General features: G+C 35.9%; 1 protein-coding gene across 17 annotated transcripts in view; it reads left to right on the top strand.

Moving 5' to 3' along the window:
* The window catches only part of EVI5 (ecotropic viral integration site 5), a 227,493-nt gene that overhangs the window by 173,720 nt on the left and 33,290 nt on the right, over positions 1-20,483 (top strand). For 16 of the 17 annotated variants that reach the window (XM_069597978.1, XM_069597976.1, XM_069597977.1 and 13 more), the window contains one exon: positions 18,274-18,369. The exons of the other annotated variant lie outside the window; for it this stretch is intronic. In XM_069597978.1, the coding sequence (XP_069454079.1) occupies positions 18,274-18,369 (96 nt within the window). The remainder of the gene's footprint in view (positions 1-18,273; positions 18,370-20,483) is intronic. 17 annotated transcript variants of the gene reach the window in all.

Raw genomic sequence — 20,483 nt, 5'->3', positions numbered from 1 at the left:
TTTTTAGTATTTATTTATTTGGTTGAATTGGATCTTAGTTGTGGTGCTCTGGCTCAGTAGCTCTGCAGCACCTGGGATCTTAGTTCCCTGACCAGGAACTGAACCTGCATCCTCTGCATTGGAAGGCAGATTCTTAACCACTGGACCACCGGGGAAGTCCCCAACACTCACTTTTTAAAAGAAACCTGACAAAACACTGCCTAACCCAGATAATCAAATCAGCATCAACAGTTGTAAATCACACTGATAGTATATAGTCTTAATAGGATGTGATGAAATGGCACCTTACCTCTGTGGTCTTCCAGTAACCCATAATCACATTCTTACTATGAGAAAAATATCAGACAAATTTCAGTAGTGGGGCATCTGACAAAACACCTGACCAGCATGCCTCAAACTGTCAAGGTCACCAAAAACGTGGAAAATCTGAGAGACTACCACAGCTAAGAGGAACCTAACGAGACTGTAATGTGGTATCCTGCATAGATCCTAGAACAGAGAAAGGACTTTGGGTTTAAAACAAAAAACAAAAACATCTAAGAAAATCTGAATAAACTTTAAATGTTAGTTACTAACAGTGTATCAGTGTTGGTTCATTAATTGTAACAACACAGAAGATAGTAATAATAGGGGAAACGGTGCAGAGGAGTATATGGTGCTCGTCTCAGTTTTCTGTAAACTTAAAACTGTTTGAGAATCAATGTCTATTATAAACAATAATTTATGAGAATTCCCCGGAGTGCCAGTGTTCAGGACTCAGTGCTCTCACTCCAACGGGCCTGGGTTCAATCCCTGATCAGGGAACTAAGATCCCACAAGCCATGCAATGCAGATGGGAAAAAAAATTTTTTTGTTTCAATTTTTTAAAAATTAAAAGTACTTGATAAAAATTCCATGGTTTTTAGGAACCCCTGAAATTTGATAGAATTTTAAGTATAGGTCACAAAATTGATCTGTTTCTAATTAAATTGATTTATAAGAAATATTTTCTAGCTTTTGGACCTTGTGCAAATGCTTATTTTTTTCATGTGTATATTTAACTGCTCTAGTAAGAAACATCACTTTAAAAATGTGTTTGTGTCAGTAGGGGAAGGAGACAGTGGAACGAATCGAGGGAATAGCATAGAAATATATATATTACCATATGTAAAATAGATAGCAAGTGAGATATTGCTGTGTGACACAGGGCACAGAACCCAGTGTTCCGTGACAACCTAGAAGGATGGGATGGGGTGGGAGAAGGGAAGGGGGTCCAAGAGGGAGGGGACATATGTATACCTATGGCTGATTCATGTTGATGTATGGCAGAAACCAACACCATATTGTAAAGCAATTATCCTCCACTTAAAAAAAGAAAATGCAATTAAATCAATCTTAATAGTGAGAAAAAAATTTTATTTTCCTTTCCATACTTTTCAACTTATTTTATTATTTCTTAAAAAATTTGTATGTATTTTTTTTTCTAGTTACTAAAACATAAAGAGTATTCAAACCTTTTTGTCTGTGACTTGAAATTACAGGAAATTGTTTTAGAAACTTACCAATAGTGCATGATATGAGTATGATTTGTTTTTAGATGTTTCAAATGAGTCACCTTGAAGTCATGGAGAGGCTACCATTTACCACATTTACTATTCTGAATAATTGTTCCTAAGGCAAAGTACAAATCAGTAAAAACCTACTAAAGCTTAGTGGTTGCTATTGATGTTTCAGTAAGGTTATGTTGATTAATCACAGTGATTGCTTATCAACTGTCACGGATTTATTCAAATCATTGTGTTTTCTGCTACTATCATAATTTCATATGTAGTTATAATTTACTTAATATATTTTGCTTTAACTGAAAAACATCACATTAGGACTTAGAAATTGTGCCGCTGCTTGTTGCAAGTTAATATGGTTGCCTCTGTGACCGTTGAACATAGTTTCATAATATAGCCTTTAAAAAAAGTATTATTTAACCTTTAAAACAGTCAAGATAGTGCCTTTTAATGGTCTCTAAAGTGGTTTAATTTTTACTGGGTAGAAAAAGAGCTCTTATATATCTTTATGTAGCATAATCTCTCTTTTTGTTACATTTTTCATCTGTGGGTATAATTTAAAATATTTTTTAATGTAAGCTTTACACTTGCATTTGAAACTAAGCAACCTGCATTGTGTCATGACCCTTCTAATACCACAAACCTTCTGTAATACTACTCCGAGCGAAAAACCCACATCCTATGTATAACCTTAGATTTATTTTGAAATCTCTATGAAGAGAGCATAGAGAGATTACTAATTGTTTCTGTTATTTCCTTTAAGGGTGTGATGTCTATTTGTAAACCATGTTTTAAGTTTTACTTTGTCAGGCTTAAAATGTTAAAGTTTATCAAGTACTGATTTCCTATTCAAGAGTTCCTGTATAAAAGTTTAAAAACTAATGATGTTTCAGTTTAGAATTGGGTAGTATATTAGATATCTGTAGGGCATTCAAGAAAGGAGAAAGCAATGGAACTGACAGTAGCCAATATTTCTAATACCACTGGCCACCGCAATACTAGCAAACAATTACAATTTAAAGAATAAGCTACCCCCCACCCCGTTTTATTCCCGCTCTTTTATTACTTCCTATTTTAGGTTTGGTTTGTATTCTCTATGTAACTTCTTAAGATGGATGCATAAATCTAACATTTTTAGTATTTAAAAGCATTAAATACTATGATGAGGTTAACTACTCATCATAAGGAGAATGGTTAAACCATAGTAGATGCATATTTATAAAAGTCTGTATCTTTAAGAAAGAATAAGGAAAGCTCTGCAAGACATAATGAGAAAAATTATAAACAGTGTGTGTGATAATTCCATTTGTGTATGTTAAAAAGTATCCACGTGTGTGTGTATAAGTACATTGGGATGTCTTCTCTGGTTTTAAAGTCTTTGAGTGGTCTGGCTCCTGCCTACTTCTGTGACCGACTCATAAACCACATTCCCCTTCACATCATGCTCTAGCAACACCAACTTTCTTTTTGTTTCTTGAATCAAGCTCATTCACTCCTACAGGTTTTTGCTCTTGCTCTTCCCTGTATTTGGAATGCTGTGCTCCCTGATCTTCCCATGGCTGATTGCTTTTCGTCATTTATATCTAAATTTAAAAGTCACCAACTCATAGAGATTTTTCCTGACCACCTTTGTCAAGTAAATCCCTAATGCTGTTACTCTCTATTTCATCATCGTGTTTTATATTATTTGTAGCTCTTATAAGTGTCTGAAATTAACTTCACTTTAAAAATTAACTCACAGACACATGTAATATATTAGAACCTTACTTGTCTTATTTACTGGTGTATACTGTATGCCTGGCATATAATGGGTGATCAAAAAATAATTGTTGAATGAATCTTAGGGAGCAGGAAGCAGCCATATGTATGAAAACTTAATATTCTTATGCCATAGGAGCAGGTAGGTTCAAAGTACTGTTTTCCTTGAAACATAATTGATGTTTTACAGTATTATATAAGTTTCAGGTGTGTAAATACTGAACAAAATTCATTTGTTTAAATGCTGCCCCAGAGGTGGACTGAAACTGCTCTTATAATTTCCTACCCCAGCCATCTAACAAAATAGTATTTTTTTTTAAGGCATATGCTTTCCCACTAAAAGGATCTTAGTCTTTCAAATAAACTTTCAAAGGAAAAGCTAAGGAAAGAAAGAAAACTGTTTTAGAGCACAAAGGCCTACTAGAGCTCAGGTTCTAACCTCAACTATCTTCCCCTCTCCTTTGTCACCACGCTGCATAAGTAAGTCAGCAAAACCCTCAGAGCATTCAGTCATATCCCAAATGTGGCCAGAAGGAAAATAAGTGTGTCTGACTGAGATGTTGTAGAAACTTTTAGAAGGAACCCAGTGAAAGAGATTAGAAAGTGAGCATCTGAGTCTTAAGTAAAGTGAAGGCCTTGGAACAACACACTCTATTTCAGAAATTTTCTGAATCCTTAAGCCCAGGTTTTGGCCTGTATCCCCTCAGTTAGGTAATACGAAATATCCAAAAAAATCTCAGAAGAATAAACAGAGCCCTTGTTTAGGTAGGTTCTCCCTTTCCCCATGCTATCCCTCAGACCATGGAGAAATGAAAATAAAGTTGAGCTTGGAGGGCACAGAAAATAGATTTTAAATATGATAAAAAAAAAAAAAGACTTAATGAGTAACTCACACCATTAGAGCATTGAGAATATGCTGGGAGAGAGTGAGGGCAAGAGGAGAAGGGGATGACAGGATGATTGTTGGATGTCATCACCCACTCAACGGACATGGGTTTGGGTGGACTCTGGGAGTTGGTGATGGACAGGGAGGCCTGGCGTGCTGCAATTCATGGGTTCGCAAAAAGTCAGACACGACTGAGCGACTGAACTGAACTGAACTGAACACCATTGCAGAAATCACAAAAGAATCACCTATTCAATGGACCATGCTGAAAATTGGACTATTGGCATAGAAGAAAAGCTTGAGAAAATATTCACAGTGAATGTAGAGGTTAAGAAGGTAAAGCATATTAGTTAATCTGACAGATACTCTAACACTGAGAATAATTGGTATCCCACCACAAATGGAAAGAAGATATATGCAAAAATAAGCAAGAAGAGGTCCTTGAAATTAATGAAGATTCAAATATGCAAATTAAAAGAATACCCCGTGTTCTAGGAAAATTTGACGCTATGCTCCATAAACACTTAAAGCAAATTATGTACAAAGTTATATGGGAAGATTAAAGACTTGTCCTCCAGATTGCTCACAGCATATTCAGTGCCAGAAATCGACAGAGCAATGGCTCTGCTGCAGTCTTCAGTACGATAGCCACTAGCCACTCTCTTGTGGTTGTAGCCTCATGTTGCACAGTAGCTACTAGCTACCATATTAGATAGTGCAGATAGACAACATTTCCATCACTGCAGAAAGTTACCTTAGTGCTAGTCTACAACATTCTGAGTTTGGCTGACCCAGAAATATTATAGTCAAACAATGTGTAAACCAGACAAACAGGTTGACATTTTCCAGTGTGAAAAGGTTGGCAGATTACTACTCTCACAATCTTGAAAAAAGTTACTAGATAGTGAAATCCAACTTAAAACAAGTTAAAATAAAGAATGATGAAATACAGGCACTATTTGGGAAAATGGAAAAATACTGAATCTGTTTAAATATAGAACCAACACTTTAAAAATATGGGAATAATGGTTCCAGGTGAGAAAAGTTTTTATTTTTTTAATAAACTTTGACAATGTAAAAATAACATAGCTAATAAAAATCCAAAAGTGGAAGGGAAGGGGACTTGAAAGCAGGTATAAATGCACTCATATCCAAGCAAGATAGTCGATCAATACCACACACATTTAAAATGTTAGTAAAATGTAGACTCTAACATCTTAATGATTTTTGTAATCTCTTTTGTTTTGAGGTTTTCTAAAAAAGGAAATTATCTCTCATACTGAAGACACGCTTTGCATTCACTGTATTTTGTTTTCCTGTTACTTTCAGCTAATGTTTATTTTTCACTTTTGTATTTTTAGCTTTTCTTAACTTGCTTAAAGAGAACATGTAAATTTTACAGAAACAATTATTTTTCTTAAAGTCTGGGTGCACATATTACGTATTCCAAGATGTTAGCATTGATCAATTCTGAGGAGTATGAATAGAAACAATTGTTACTGTCTTTGTTTTTTTAATTAAAATTTTTTTCCTGCATTTTCCTCCTCAAGTATTTAAGTTCCAGTGTACAAAAGGTGAACTCCACATACTAAGCTAAAGGTGATTAATGTTTGATGGAAGAATATATGCAGAGGAAAAATGACTCTGGAAAAATGTAACTGTATTATTCACAGCCAAGCCAAACCACCTCACTGAAATTGTTGAGAAAGGATATTAAGTTTATAGTTCAGTTCACTCACTCAGTCATGTCCGATTCTTTGCAACCCCCTGGACTGCAGCACGCCAGGCTTCCCTGTCCATCACCAACGCCCAGAGCTTACTCAAACTTGTGTCCATTGAGTCAGTAATGCCATCCAACCATCTCATCTTCTGTCGTCCCCTTCTCCACCCACCTTCAGTCTTTCCCAGCATCAGGGTCTTTTCAAATGAGTCAGTTCTTCACATCAGGTGGCCAAAGTATTGAAGTTTCAACTTTAGCATTAGTCCTTCCAGTGAATATTCAGGACTGATTTCCTTTAGGATGGACTGGTTGAATCTCCTTGCTGTCCAAGGGACTCTCAGGAGTACTAATTTGAAATTTATAAACTATTATTGACATTATGTGGCTGTCTTTGGTTTATGTGTTTTTTTGTACTTGGTCTCCCTTGACTTCACATGGGATGGGATTACTGAATTTGTAATATTTTTATTTTTTCACACTGACCCTCTATACTTAAAGTGTCTGGCTCCCTGTCAAGTTCTTTCAGGGATGGGGAGGAGGTGCTGTACCACGTGGTTTGCAGGATCTTAGTTCCCCAACCAGGGATTGAACCCATGCTGCCTACAGTGGAAGTGCAGAGTCCTAGCCACCCGACCGCCAGGGAAGTGCCCCTATCAAGATCTAATGGGTTGATAAAGATGCTTTTTAGCAAAATTATCTGTACGTGTATCCTTTAAACAGGCCACAGAAAGGCATGTCTTATCCTTGAGATGAATATATAAGAATCATATATATGGTCATCTGATGCTAAGGAAGGTACATGAGAAAATTTGACAGCTAACAACTTTTGGCTTACTAATACTCTTTACAGAGGGTCCAGAAAAAGATAAACAAGTAACATAAGCAATGTCATTTTTGGAAAACAACAGTTCTAGCGCATTTCCTGTTGTGATTTGTCTTAGAATTAAGGTACTAGTAATAAAATGTGACTTCTATTCTTGGCTAGCCATGTGACCCTTGATGAGTTAGCCATGACTGTTTAATCTTCTAGTGCTGTTGTCACCAGGCTGTGCTTAGATCAGTTCATCTATGAGGACAGTATTCTAGGAAAGCACCTTGCCAGAAAAGAACACATATTATGAGTCTGTCAGTCTGGAGAAAATCTGGTTAAGAGAGAGACGTGCTGATACAAGAATCCAGAGGATGGGAATAGTAGATCTAGATCGCAGCTGCCCTCAAGCTGGGAAAGGGCAACCTAGAGGAATAAAAGCGATGGATAGTAAAATGACAGTGATGACATGACGTTTGCATAGATCTGGAGAGGCTTTTTGTAACTGATTCTTCAGAAGTCTTGGTTTCTTAGACAGTACTCCCCAAAGGGTTTGTCCGGTATTAACTCAGCCTAGCATAACAGTGTTTATCGTTAGTAAATGGATACATCATCATATATCCTTTCCTCATAGGGGAAAAGTGAGACAAAAGCCTCTCTACCATGCATAAAAGTACGTATTTGGAGTTAAGTTTGCAGTATCAAGAACGAAAAAAAAAACAAGAAACAGATAAATCTTTCGCTGAGATGATAACCCCCATGACATGAAATTTAAAGAAAATTAAAATCTGACAGTGTCAACTATCCAGAAGATGAATCACGTTTTCTTCAGTTACAGTTTTCTAGCAATGAGCACTCTCTCAGTAAGCAAGATAAAGCTTAATGAGTGGTTGTTTTATGCTTTTTTTTAAAAGGTTAGGTAGGACAGTTACTAACTCCTAGAGGGTACATGTTGGAATATATAGTAGTAAAATGTCGTACTTGCAGTTAGCATTCAGATGGTTCAAACAATACATATAAATAGAACAAAAGCAAATGTGGCAAAACAGTAATTGGTGAATTTTAGGAGTATATGGATATTGTACTGTAATTGTAGCTCTTCTGTAGATTTAAAACTTTTAAAAACTAAAAAGCTAGAGAAAATTTTTGCAAGAAGTTAATGATAGACTACATGTTTTTATATTTGATCTAGGGTGCTTTCTACTACCTCATCTACACATCTAGTATATTAAGTAGGTGTTAACTGGTTAAATTCTTTAAAAAAATAAAATCTTCTAAGCAAATTATCTGGTTGTAAAGAGTATGAAAAAACCTATGACTTGAAACATAGCTTTTAAAATCTGCTATCTTCCTGTCTAAGGAAGTGTCCTTCCTGTGGCAATATAGGGTAAGTTATAACCAGCATTAAAAACATAGATAAAGAAACAAACAAGAATGGACTCTTAGGCTTGGCTATTACAATTTCTCTTTAAAAACGAGAGTAATTCATAAATTTAAACAAACCTAGACCCCTCCCTCTTTCCTCACTGCCACAATACTTTTTAATGTAAAAACCACACTTTTCTTCCAGACACTTGTTCAAAGCAACTTAACAACATATTTATCTCAGTTTTGTTGCAGCATAACATGCAAAATCATGCTCCTTAGAGCTATAGAGCATACACTTCATGTTTTCTCTTCCATCTTTTAGCTTGATAGGCATCACCATACTTAATTGTTAAACCTTTTAAATAGTATGTTGGAGTATAATAGATATAGGTGAAGATATTTCTCATTAAAATGTCTACTTTCTGCTGTGGCTTGCACAAATACATAATTCGTTTTTTTCCCTGCTGACCACAGCATTTATGATTTTTCAATCAATAGGTTGAAAATATTCCTGTAACAGAATATTGTCACATCGTGACCACAGTCCATCTCTACCTCATTCTTTCTATGATTAAAGCTCCCAAAAGTTGCAGGAACAAGACAGGTGAAAACATATGCCTAAGGTTGTTAATCAACAATCTAGGTGGTTGAATACCAGAATCACTACTCTAAGTAAAAGACTTCTCTATACACATTCATGGGTTATATTAAAGAACATAACTCTGGGGCTATTAACAATCTGTTACCTGATTAAAAATTTACAGAATTGGATTCCATTTTCTCTTATTTATTGCCGTATCTCCTCATAAATATTGCTGTGGTTTTTTTTTTTAAGTTTTAAAAGAATTGTTTTCTTGGTACCCAGATCTTGGCTTTTTTTTTCATTCTTTAGAATAATTAGTTTTCAGTCTTACAGGTCATATGTGTAGAATTTTCTCAGATCCTAAACATTTTATTTAGTTCCTCATCATACATTACCAAACTTTAAAATTATATTTTCTGTTTGAGAGCTAGGTTAACCAAGAAAGGGATTTGAGTTCAAAATTGAACCAACCTCTGTAGACAGGGAACTGACCAGCTGAAACTATCACGGAAATAACATGAAGTGAAACTGATAGCAGAATTGAAAGAAATTAAAGAACCCTTGACAGCTCTCTTCTCTTTTTGTTTTTAAATGTATTTGTTCTGGAAACATAGAGACTATTTGTAAATAAGTTTTTGAGTCTTGGTCATTTACATTTACACAACAGCATTCACTGTTGTTGTAGTTTAAAAAATATCTCCTTTTTTAAAAAATATGTAAAATTATACTATGTAAATTCTGTAATGAGTATCAACTCATAAAGTATTGAGATTTTTAAGAAATTAATAAACATTTTATACTTGGCACATGAATTTTAGATTTGTGTTTTTTAAGAAATAATTTTCAAAGACAGTTCAAACCAGTGCGTTTCAGTGTAGTTTTGTCACACTGGTTATGTCAGAATCACCCGTTGTTTAGAGATTTCAAGCTCCATTCCCAGACATTTAGAATTCAGTAGATCCGAAATAAATTCTCTTAATCTATAAGTTTACAAAACTCCCAAAGTAATGGTTTTTTTTTTCATAATCATCTTTGGGAATCATTGTTTTAAACATTTCATAGGTTATGTTGTTTACATTATGGTGTTTGTTTCCTTGGGCTTCCCAGGTGACACTGGTAGTAAAGAACCTGCCTGCCAATGAGACACAAGAGACCTGTGTTCAATCCCTGGGTCGGGAAGATCCCTGGAGGAGGGTACGGCAACCCACTCCAGTGTTCTTGCCTGGAGAATCCCATGGACAGAGGAGCCTGGCAGGCTACAATCCATAGGGTCTCAAAGAGTCAGACTTGACTAAAGTAGCACATGTGCATTTACTTAGACATATTTTTTAAAATATTTATTAGGTAGGATGTTTTATTGCAGGTAATAGAAAATCCATTTCTGGTTTTGTTTATGGCATAAATAATATGGCTTAAATAAATACTAAATGGTATTTATTGGCTTATGTGCCTGAAAAGTCCAGAAGTTATGCTTTAGGAAAAGTTTAGTTTGAGCTCCATCTTGTATTTAACCATGAATCTTAAGGCTCTTTTCCCTCCTGATCATGTTTATCTTCTGGAAGTTTTCCTTATTGTGTTAAAATGGCTAACAAGTGAGCTTTATACCCACGTGTCATAATGTCCAGAATAAGAAACTATACCCCATACTTTGTGGCAGAAGTTTTGAGTGTCACGCTTTGAGAAACTCCTGAACCAATCACTGTGTAAAATAGATGTGTTTATCTTGTTTGGGTTAAATTCCACCAATCAGGACCTACCTATGGAGTTGAGGATCAGGATAATTCCAATCCTATTACCACTACATAATGAAGGAGAGAGAATGGATCTTGAGGTAACAACCAGAAAATCTACTGTATGTTATTATAGAGATGAACTATAACTTGTGACTTCCCTGGTGGCTCAGACGGTAAAGCGTCTGTCTACAATGCAGGAGACCCGGATTCGATCCCTGGGTCGGGAATATCCCCTGGAGAAGGAAATGGCAGTCCACTCCAGGACTATTGCCTGGAAAATCCTGTGGACAGAGGAGCCTGTTATTATAGAGATGAACTATAACTTAGCCTACTCCAAAATTATATTCTGTTTAATGAAGTACTAATTGTATGGTTTAATCATACTCCTTTTTCATTTCTTGAGTTTTCAGTAAAATGTGAAGAAAGCAGTGTCCATTCTAGAGCAAAACATGGATTTCTGTTTTGCTTGTTTTATTTTTTGTCCCCACTACTTGGCATGTGGAATCTTAGTTTCCTGACCAGGAGTTGAACCCACGTTCCCTGCAGTAGAAACATGGGGTCTTAACCACTGGACTGCCAGGAAAGTCCCAAAACATGGATTTTTAAGAAGAATCATTAAGTAACTTTGGGAGATAAGAACAGTTTGGACCAAGTGCTTACTTTTTAGCAGACTGGGAAGGGAGAGGAAATTAGTTGTTTGTTATTGATGAGTTCTTTCCATACTTTATTATGAAAAATTTCGAAAACACAGAAGTTGAAAGAATTGTATAGTGAACACCATAAATTCACCACCTCCATTCTAAAATTAATATTTTGATATATTTGTTTTATCTCTTGTTTCATCATATACTCACCTATCCACCATTCTAGCGAATTTATTTTTTCAGTGCATGTCAGAGTAAGTTAAAGTTGTCATACTTTACCCCAGTCACTTAAGCTTGCATATTATTAACTAGAATTATTAATGACCTTTTGACTAAGAGGTTCATATATAAAGTTCGGTGACTTGAGGCCTTAATATGAATTAGATTATTTTAGACATCATAATGATAATTACTAAAATTATTTTTCAAAAGTAGATCCAAGTGTGAAATGTATGTTTAAAGCTTTTATTAGTGTTACTTTATGCTATCTTGATGTAAAGTTTCTTTTGCTGTGTGACAAAAAATATTTAAGGTCTGTTCATTGAAATTGCTGAATGCCAAAATTGTTGACACGTTGGATCTCTCTTCCTTTAAGTTTGTTACTTACCTTATTGTTTTGCTTAGGAAACCAGCTAACTGGCAATCTGTTGTTATCAGCTGGACCAAAACAAAACCTCAAGAAAATTCAGGTTCCTGGTAAATTTACCACTGTAGCTGACATTTTCCCACCATCTTATCAGAAAGAACCATGTGGACATTTCTTGAAAATAGAAAAGTGTAAAAATACTTTCAAAAAAACTCCTTCAATTCAGTTCAGTCGCTCAATCATGTCCGACTCTTTGCAACCCCATGAATTGCAGCACGCCAGGTCTCCCTGTCCATCACCAACTCCCAGAGTTCACTCAAACTCATGTCCATCGAGTCGGTGATGCCATCCAGCCATCTCATCCTTTGTTGTCCCCTTCTCCTCCTGCCCCCAATCCCTCCCAACATCAGAGTCTTTTCCAATGAGTCAACTCTTCACATGAGGTGTCCAAAGTACTGGAGTTTCAGCTTTAGCATAAACATTAGATAATTGAATGAACTGCCGCAGAAGTAAAATTAAATTGATACCTACTTATTAGACTATAGCAGTTATATATGTTCTTTGGTATTGTAAGCATACAGTTATTCAATTTTACATTTAAAAAGAATCTTTGAAAGACTTTATATTAACATATTTAAGTGAGACCCTATTTGTAGAATATAAAATCATAGACTTAAAAATAAAACATCATTTTTATACATCTCAGTTCATTATATAGCATTCAGGACATCTCTTACTTTTTAATCTCTGTTATTGAAATATCAGCTATATTCCCTTAAAGCCGGCTATTGAATCAAAATACCCCAGTGGAGCTTTCCGCTTGTATCTATCACCCTGTTGTGCTCCTAATGTGTGACGGTGTGCCTGGATGGTAATTGTCTTCTTCTGGGGTCACTGCTAAAGCCTGGCACCACTTATTCACTCTTCCTCTTTCTTCAGTTTTGCCAGTGCCTTACAGGTTGTTTACTGGGGTATCTGTCCACAGAAACAGTGATTTAATAGGCATCAGAATGTTTTTATTTATAAAAGTTTTTTAAAAAAACTAACAGTAATCTTTATATTTAAATTAAGAACAACTATATGCAGTTAGAGTTCATCAAATATATAGTGTTTCTCTTTGAAATTCTGCCTTTTTTCCTACAGTTAACAGACATTGAAAGGACACCTATTTTTAACTATAAAATCTAAAAGGACTTCTTTGATTTTCACAAGTGTCTTTCAGGAGTCTTTTTTTAAGTTAAAAGCTTTCCATTTTTTATTGTAAAATTTCTTAATTGCTCTGTTTTTTTTTTTTTTTCATTAAATTCTACCTTCCCTCCAAAGAAATCAAAGTGCTATAGCAAACTTTTTAGCCAAACCCTACAATGACCCACCTTTGGAAGAAACAAATCGTTGGAGTAATTTGATCATTTTTTGTAAAACAGACTTAATGATTTCTGTCTTGCCAAGCCTTTTTTCCAGTGGTCTCAATTATTATTACTGGTCATTCTACAGCCATTCAGACCTAAAGCACTTCTACATTCTTACAGCTTTAGCACTTACCTTGGGCTTTGTTGTTTTTTGTTGTTGTTTAGTTGCTAAGACGTGTCCAACTCTTAGTGACCCCATGGACTATAGCCTACCAGGCTCCTCTCTCCATGGGGTTTTCTAGGCAAGAACACTGGAGTGGTTTTGCCATTTTATTTACCCTGAAAATGTTGCGTTATCCCACATGATAACATTGCTCTATAATGACCAAAATCCTCAAGACTTTTAACTTTATTGAGGACCTAATTAAAAATCACCTTTATCCAAGTATGATTCCAAACCATAAACATTTAGCTTATTTCATTCAGAAGGATATCTTCCAAGTAGTAGATTGCACTTACCATTTAATCACCCATTTCAAGAGAATTAATAAGACTTTTTATTTTATTATAGTAATAAAATTAGACTAAAATAAAAAGCCAGCTGAACACATATATTCAAATGGATAATTCTTATCACATTTCCTTGCTTTGGAAATATAGTTGCTTACTATATTTACTCCTTGGAAGAAAAGTTATGACCAACCTAGATAGTATATTCAAAAACAAAGGCATTACTTTGCCGACTAAGGTCCGTCTAGTCAAGGCTATGGTTTTTCCTGTAGTCATGTATGGATGTGAGAGTTGGACTGTGAAGAAGGCTGAGCACCGAAGAATTGATGCGTTTGAACTGTAGTGTTGGAGAAGACTCTTGAGGGTCCCTTGGACTGCAAGGAGATCCAACCAGTCCATTCTGAAGGAGATCAGCCCTGGGATTTCTTTGAAAGGAATGATGCTAAAGCTGAAGCTCCAGTACTTTGGACTCCTCATGCGAAGAGTTGACTCACTGGAAAAGACCCTGATGCTGGGAGGGATTGGGGGCAGGAGGAGAAGGGGACGACCGAGGATGAGATGGCTGGATGGCATCATGGACTCGATGGACGTGAGTCTGAGTGAACTCCGGGAGTTGGTGATGGACAGGGAGGCCTGGCGTGCTGCGATTCATGGGGTCGCAAAGAGTCGGACACAACTGAGCAACTGAACTGAACTAAAAATATGCTACCCTTTCTCATGTCACATAGGATTTAGAAAGTACATTCTGTAAGAATAATGGCTTTATTTTATTTATATTAATGAATATTCTCCTTCCAAAATTTTTTTTTACATTCTTCCTTGTCTTCCTTCTTCTTTCAGTTATTCACCACTTAATCCTTTCTACCTGACATCATCTTTTCCATCTTTGAGATATACAGGACTAAAGGTAGAGTAAGTCTAGAGCCAAGGAAAAATCTTAGAATGAGATATAGTCATGCAACAGGCTGAATATAGGTGGTGGGTTCATTAGTCTTTATTTTATTACACTTTTGTTCTTATTCTTCCTTTGAAATATTTCATTTAAAAAGTGGATGATTAAAAAAATAAGATGCAGGCATAAGAACATGTGGGACTTCCCTGGTGGCTCAGACAGTTAAGCGTCTGTCTACAATGTGGGAGACCTGGGTTGGGAAGGTCCCTGGAGAAGGAAATGGCAATCCACTCCAGTACTATTGCCTGGAAAATCCCATGGACAGAGGAGCCTGGTAGGCTACAGTCCATGGGGTCGCAAAGAGTCAGACACAACTGGGCAATCTTCACTGTATAAGAACATGTAAGTTGTATTGGACAACTGTAAATTGATAATATGGATCATATTAGCTTAGGGCCATAGATGCAAGTAGCTATAGCATTTTAAATTCTTTTGGTATTGCAATTCCTGTTTAAATCGGCAGGAAAAGTGCAAGTGTTAGTCATTTAGTCATGTTTGCAACCCCATGGATTGTAGCCCACCAGGCTCCTCTGTCCATGGGATTTCCTAGGTAAGAGTACTAGAGTGGGTTGCCATTTCCTCCTTCCCAACACAGGGATCAAACCTAGGTCTCCTGCATTGCAGGCAGATTTTTTACCGTCTGAGCCACCAGGGAAGCCCTTAAGTCAGCAGAGGCTAAAATAAGTATTTTTGTAACAAATCTAAGAAAGCTAATTTAGATCTCCATATATTCTGTTTCATTATTTCTCATGGTCAAAGTGCCATAATTTAAGGTAGAAAATGTGTCATCTATTGTTGTGACTTTTGAGCATCCAGTTCACTCAGTCTTTCATTTAAGTGTCCTTATCTAGGAAATAGAAATAAAAGTGGCATCACTGACTCAATGGACATGAGTTTGAGCAAGCTCCAGGAGATGATGAGGACAGAGAAGCCTGGAGTGCCACAGTCCTTAGGGTCACAAAGAATCCTACACGACTGAGGGACTGAACAACAACAGTTATACACGTTGTGATGATTACATATAAAGGGCTTAGAACAATTCCTAGCTCATTGTAAGCCTTTCTCTACCACCACTCCTCCTATAGAGAAGCTCTACAGAAAATTGAGTAGCTATTTTCTCAGTTGTTCTAAGGATGATACAAAGCTAGTACCATTTTAGATGTATAGGAGGTAAGTTGGATCATTACATACAAGGATACTTCAGGCATTAGGGCTTAATTCCTGTGATAAGTAATATGAGTTTATATGCTCAGTCATGTCTGACTCTTTGCAGCCCCGTGGACTGTATGTAGGCCGACAGGCTCTTCTGTCTGTGGAATTTTCCAGGCAAGAATACTGGAGTGGGTTGCCATTTCCTTCTCAAGGGCATCTTCCTGACCAAGGACTGAACCTGTGTTTCCTCCATTGCAGGCAGATTCTTTACCCACTGAGTCACTGGGGAAGCCTGTGGGGAAACCTCAATTGTGAAGTCCTAATAAGTGCTCAAGATATGTTAGCTTTTATTTTTTTGGTTGTTAGTGACAGATCCATATTCAAACTGGTTTAAATAATCAAGAGATTTTATTGGTTTATATAAATGAAAAAATCAGTAAGGAAGGCTTCAGAGATGGTTTGATTAGGGTTTTGTTTTGGTATCCTTGCTGTTTTGTTGGTTCTGCTCTCATTTATCTTGCCATTGTATTAATATTTCTAACTAAATCTTCAAAAGAATTTTTATCTTAAATATGGGAATATGGCTAAAAACCATAAGATGTCTTATGTATTTTGAAGGTGCTGTATGTTTGAAATATAGTAATTGTTAAATTCTTTTTTTTAGATGATTATATGTGATATCCATGTGTTTAAATGTATAAGAAAAGTTTTAAAGCCTGTGGAGTAGGGAATGGCAATCCACTCCCATATTCTTGACTGGAGAATTCCATGAACAGAAGAGCCTGGTGGGCTACAGTCCATGGGGTCACAAAGCGCGGACATGACTGAGCGTTAACACTGATGAGACAGAAACAGTAGTAGTTCTTTTGTTGTTTAGTTGCTAAGTCATTTCCAACTCTTTTGTGACCCCATGGACTGTAGCCTGCCAGGCTCCTCTTGCCAAGAAATTTCCATGGAATTTCCCAGGCAAGAATTCTGGAATGGTTTGCCATTTTCTTCTCCAGGGTATCTCCCCAGCCCAGGGATCAAACCCACATCTCCTGCATTGCAGGCGGCTTCTTACCACTGAGCCACCAGGGAAACTCAATTGTTTTTTTACCTCTCTACAAATATTAGTTACATCAAACTGCTTCAGCAGGCCACATTCCAATAAAAGGTTTTTAAGTCAAATTGCCATAAGAAAAAAAGAGAGGGAAGGATCATATAGGAATAACTTGATGAAAGGATTGCAGAACAGACTAAAGGGTACATAAGAATGAAATTAAGGTGGCAGGAATAGAGTAACGCAGAAGAGCAGTCTTGTTGGGGTGGTTGCCAATACTCTGCAGAGGAGCTGCCCATCCTGTTGCCGAGGCAGTTCTGGCTAGTTCATCTTTTTGCCAAGGATGTTAGCGGAGGGCATGTGGAAGCAAAGTAGAGGCTGCATGTGATTGCAGTCAGAGTTCCAAACCAGATTATGTCCAAGGTCCCTTCTTACTGTGAGTGGAAAGATACATTTTACATGTTGGAAAATGCTCTTCACTACAACCGATTATACTCAAGGTAATTGTACAGAACCTAAGGCACCTTTTACAACTTACTTTTAAGTAACTGATAAATGTTTAGATACCACTAAGATAACTTTTACAGGAACTCCAGAATTCTCTCAAATCACAATGTATTATCCTTCTGCTGCATGCTGATACTGAATGATCTTCAAGTACTATTCTTGAGATAATAGCAAGTGTAGGACAGCTTGTATGGTGTCTGTAGTATGAGTAAAAATATGTGTTATACATGTGAGTTTACACATGTCTGTGCAAAATACCATGGGAAGACTACATGAAAAAAACTGTTAACAGTGGTTGTCTCCATGAAAGGAAACTGAGTGGTCACTATTGAAGGTAAATTGGTACTTTTCTGGCATCAGGAGTTGCTCAGTAGTTTTCAGTAGATGTCTCTGAATCAGAGCTTCTTAACATTTTAAACATCAGACATGGCCTCCTAAACAAATAAACTGAAGACACCAAAAACAATCCTGTTTTTTTCCCTTTACCTTAAAAGTTCCATTTGTTTTCAGGTGGTGTAAGAAAAAGGCAGTTCCTTCTCTTTCCAGTCTGTCTCCCTGGAAAATGATTCCAGCATGATTCTGTAACTAGTTCTCAGGATTGGAACACCTTTTAATCACATTCCTGAGCTAATTAAACAGAGGTTATTCAGAACCATCTTCCCCTTGTAAGAGGGTTTTGAAGAACCTTTTCTCTTTTTTTTTTTCCCCTTTCTGTTCCCCAGCAAAAGCAACTTCCTACTGTAATTGTAGGTGGCTTACCACTTTCCCAATTAAGCATTGAATCTCTTATGGAATGGATAGAAAAGCATTTACCCTCAAAATGACTAAATGAATGGCTTTCAAATTCTAGGGTAATTTTTTTTCACTAGTAGACCCTTTCAATTACTGATTTCTAAGAGTCTCTCAAAAGATACAGTTTATAAGTTGTGTTAATTATATTAATACAGTTAATCAGCATTATTTAGAAATAGTATAGTTTTCTATTAACTTTACAGAAATAGCTTGAGAATATATTTGTTCAGAATTTAGCCAGTTAAAGGATATGCCTTTATGCTGTCCTGTATCTTCAAATACTTGAGTACAGGCTGTGAAAATTGTATCTTGATTTTGCTTTATTATATTGTCACAAAACAGAAAGAAGAAGGAAAGCTTCAAGGACAGCTTAACAAGTCTGATTCTAACCAGTACATTAGGGAACTGAAAGATCAGATAGCAGAGCTGAATCATGAGGTAAGTGATAAATTTTGATCGTCACGTATTTCTTTCTTCCTTCCTCTGTATTGTGACAACACTTTATTATTGCTTATGATTGACTCTTTCATGGTAGATACTTTTTGTGACTCTTTGATTATTATTAATAATAGTATTTTAGAAGAGTATCTTCTTTTTAACACACATTTTTCTGTTCTAATATTAAGGATTTGTTGTCCTTAAACCTCTTTAATCATATCTGAAATGATCAATTAATGTTTGTATAGCAAATATTTTACTTTCTTATTGAGATCAGAAAACACTTGATAGTTTGCCTGGGTTTCAAAGTTACTTCAATTAAACTAAAATTTTCTTTTTATCTCTATAGTAGATTTGTGGTATTACCGTTGTGACTAAAGGGAAGTCTTTTTTACTCTTGTCTTCTTTTTCACTTCATAGCAGTATTACTGAGATTGCAAAAAAGGATACTTGCCTAATATCAGTTAACAGATTTCTTAGTATCTGACTACTTTTTAAACTGGCACTAACTTGAATCTGTGAGAGTCAACTCATGAAATTTTCAAGTAGTTTTTACTAGATAGTTTTATTATCCTAGGTAATTTAAATTATTTAAAATAATGTGTTTTGATAGAGAGACACTTTTTAATTAATGTGATTCTAGGTCAGTTTCCTTGGGTTTTTTCCTAATGATAACTATCTAACTAAACAAATGGAAAAGTATGCTTCTTATATTGAACTATTTGTACAATAATGTTTATTCACAGTTATTTGAAGGGGTAACATAAACCTCACTTCTTAAGAAAGAAACTCATTTTCTTCACTAAATTAATTTAACCTCAAAGGAAAAAGTTTGGACATTACCCTTTCCTGGTATTACACTCTTCAGTTACAGTCTGTATTTTGGGTAATACCTCCTGGAGGCAGTCAATCTAAGTAAATTCTGAATGAAAAGAAAAAAAAAGCTAACAAAAATGATCAATCTTAGATGTGGTTTAATTTAATTTGCCTCGAAGTTTTGTAGGTCTTTCCTATAAATACTGATTTTTCAGCTGTGATAGCATTTGAGGGATCCAAGATCATGTGTAATCATATTCATGTGAATTTTTTAATAATCTGATCTGATAGTCATACATGAAAAAACAAGTTACAAGTAAGCATATTCTAGAGATTGTTGTTGAGAACCCTAGGGATTATTCCTTACGTTCAAAAGATTTTCTCAAAGAAAATTATGGCTGAAATAAATCAATCTCCCATTTATAATTTTGACATCTAGTGATAAGGGAACATATCTTAACTAAAAATAATGATACTCTCTCCTTATCAGGAATGGCAGAAAATAGTTAACATGAGGTTTAACTTTAATGTCAGATTTTTAGGTGTGGCTTGTGAAAACAATCTTTAATTTTAGAACAGTTTGTGATAAGATGCTAATTGGGTGATTCAGAATAGGCCAGAGTCGTGGGCTTAAACAAGTCCCAGGTAGAAAACAGTAGAGAGGAGATGAGTATAGTTGGGGACCACACTCCCAACCCACTCCAGTATTCTTGCCTGGGAAATCCCATGGACAGAGAAGGCTGGCAGGCTATGGTCCATAGGTTGCAAAGAGTGGGACACAGCTTAGCAACTAAACAGCAGCAGCAGCAGGAAACCACACAGGCACACAGGTGACAGTGAGTATAGGGTTGGGAGTTTAGAGGAGGCCAGGTTTGATTAAGAAGTAATGTGACTGAGTTGTGGAAATAAAGTTAGATTGAATAGGATCAGTTTATGGTGAATCTTCAAAGCTAGAAGAGATTAAGTTTGCTAGATACTGTGAAACCACTATAGGTCTTTAGTTGGAGACTTATTTTCATTATGTTTTTGGAGTAAATTGAAACAGTATTCACCTGTTCAAAGTTTTATAACTAAAGAAAGCATAAGGGAAAACAGGTGAAAGTTTAAAATGAGATACTGGCTGTAGTTGACTTAGTACAAAAATTACTATTTATTGGCCAGCTTCTTGAGAGATTTAAACAAATTTCACCTTTTTATTCTATTGATTTTATTTTATTTTTCTTCATTCTTGTGTATAGCACTTCACAGTGGGGGGAAAAAAACAGATAAACTGAAGTCAGTCTAATTGCTCCACCTTA

The sequence above is a fragment of the Ovis canadensis genome, chromosome 1 (assembly GCF_042477335.2).
Source record: "Ovis canadensis isolate MfBH-ARS-UI-01 breed Bighorn chromosome 1, ARS-UI_OviCan_v2, whole genome shotgun sequence".
In the NCBI taxonomy this organism is placed as follows: domain Eukaryota; kingdom Metazoa; phylum Chordata; class Mammalia; order Artiodactyla; family Bovidae; genus Ovis; species Ovis canadensis.
The sequence above is the reverse complement of the archived record's forward strand: the minus strand, read 5'-3'. Positions and strand labels throughout refer to the sequence as shown.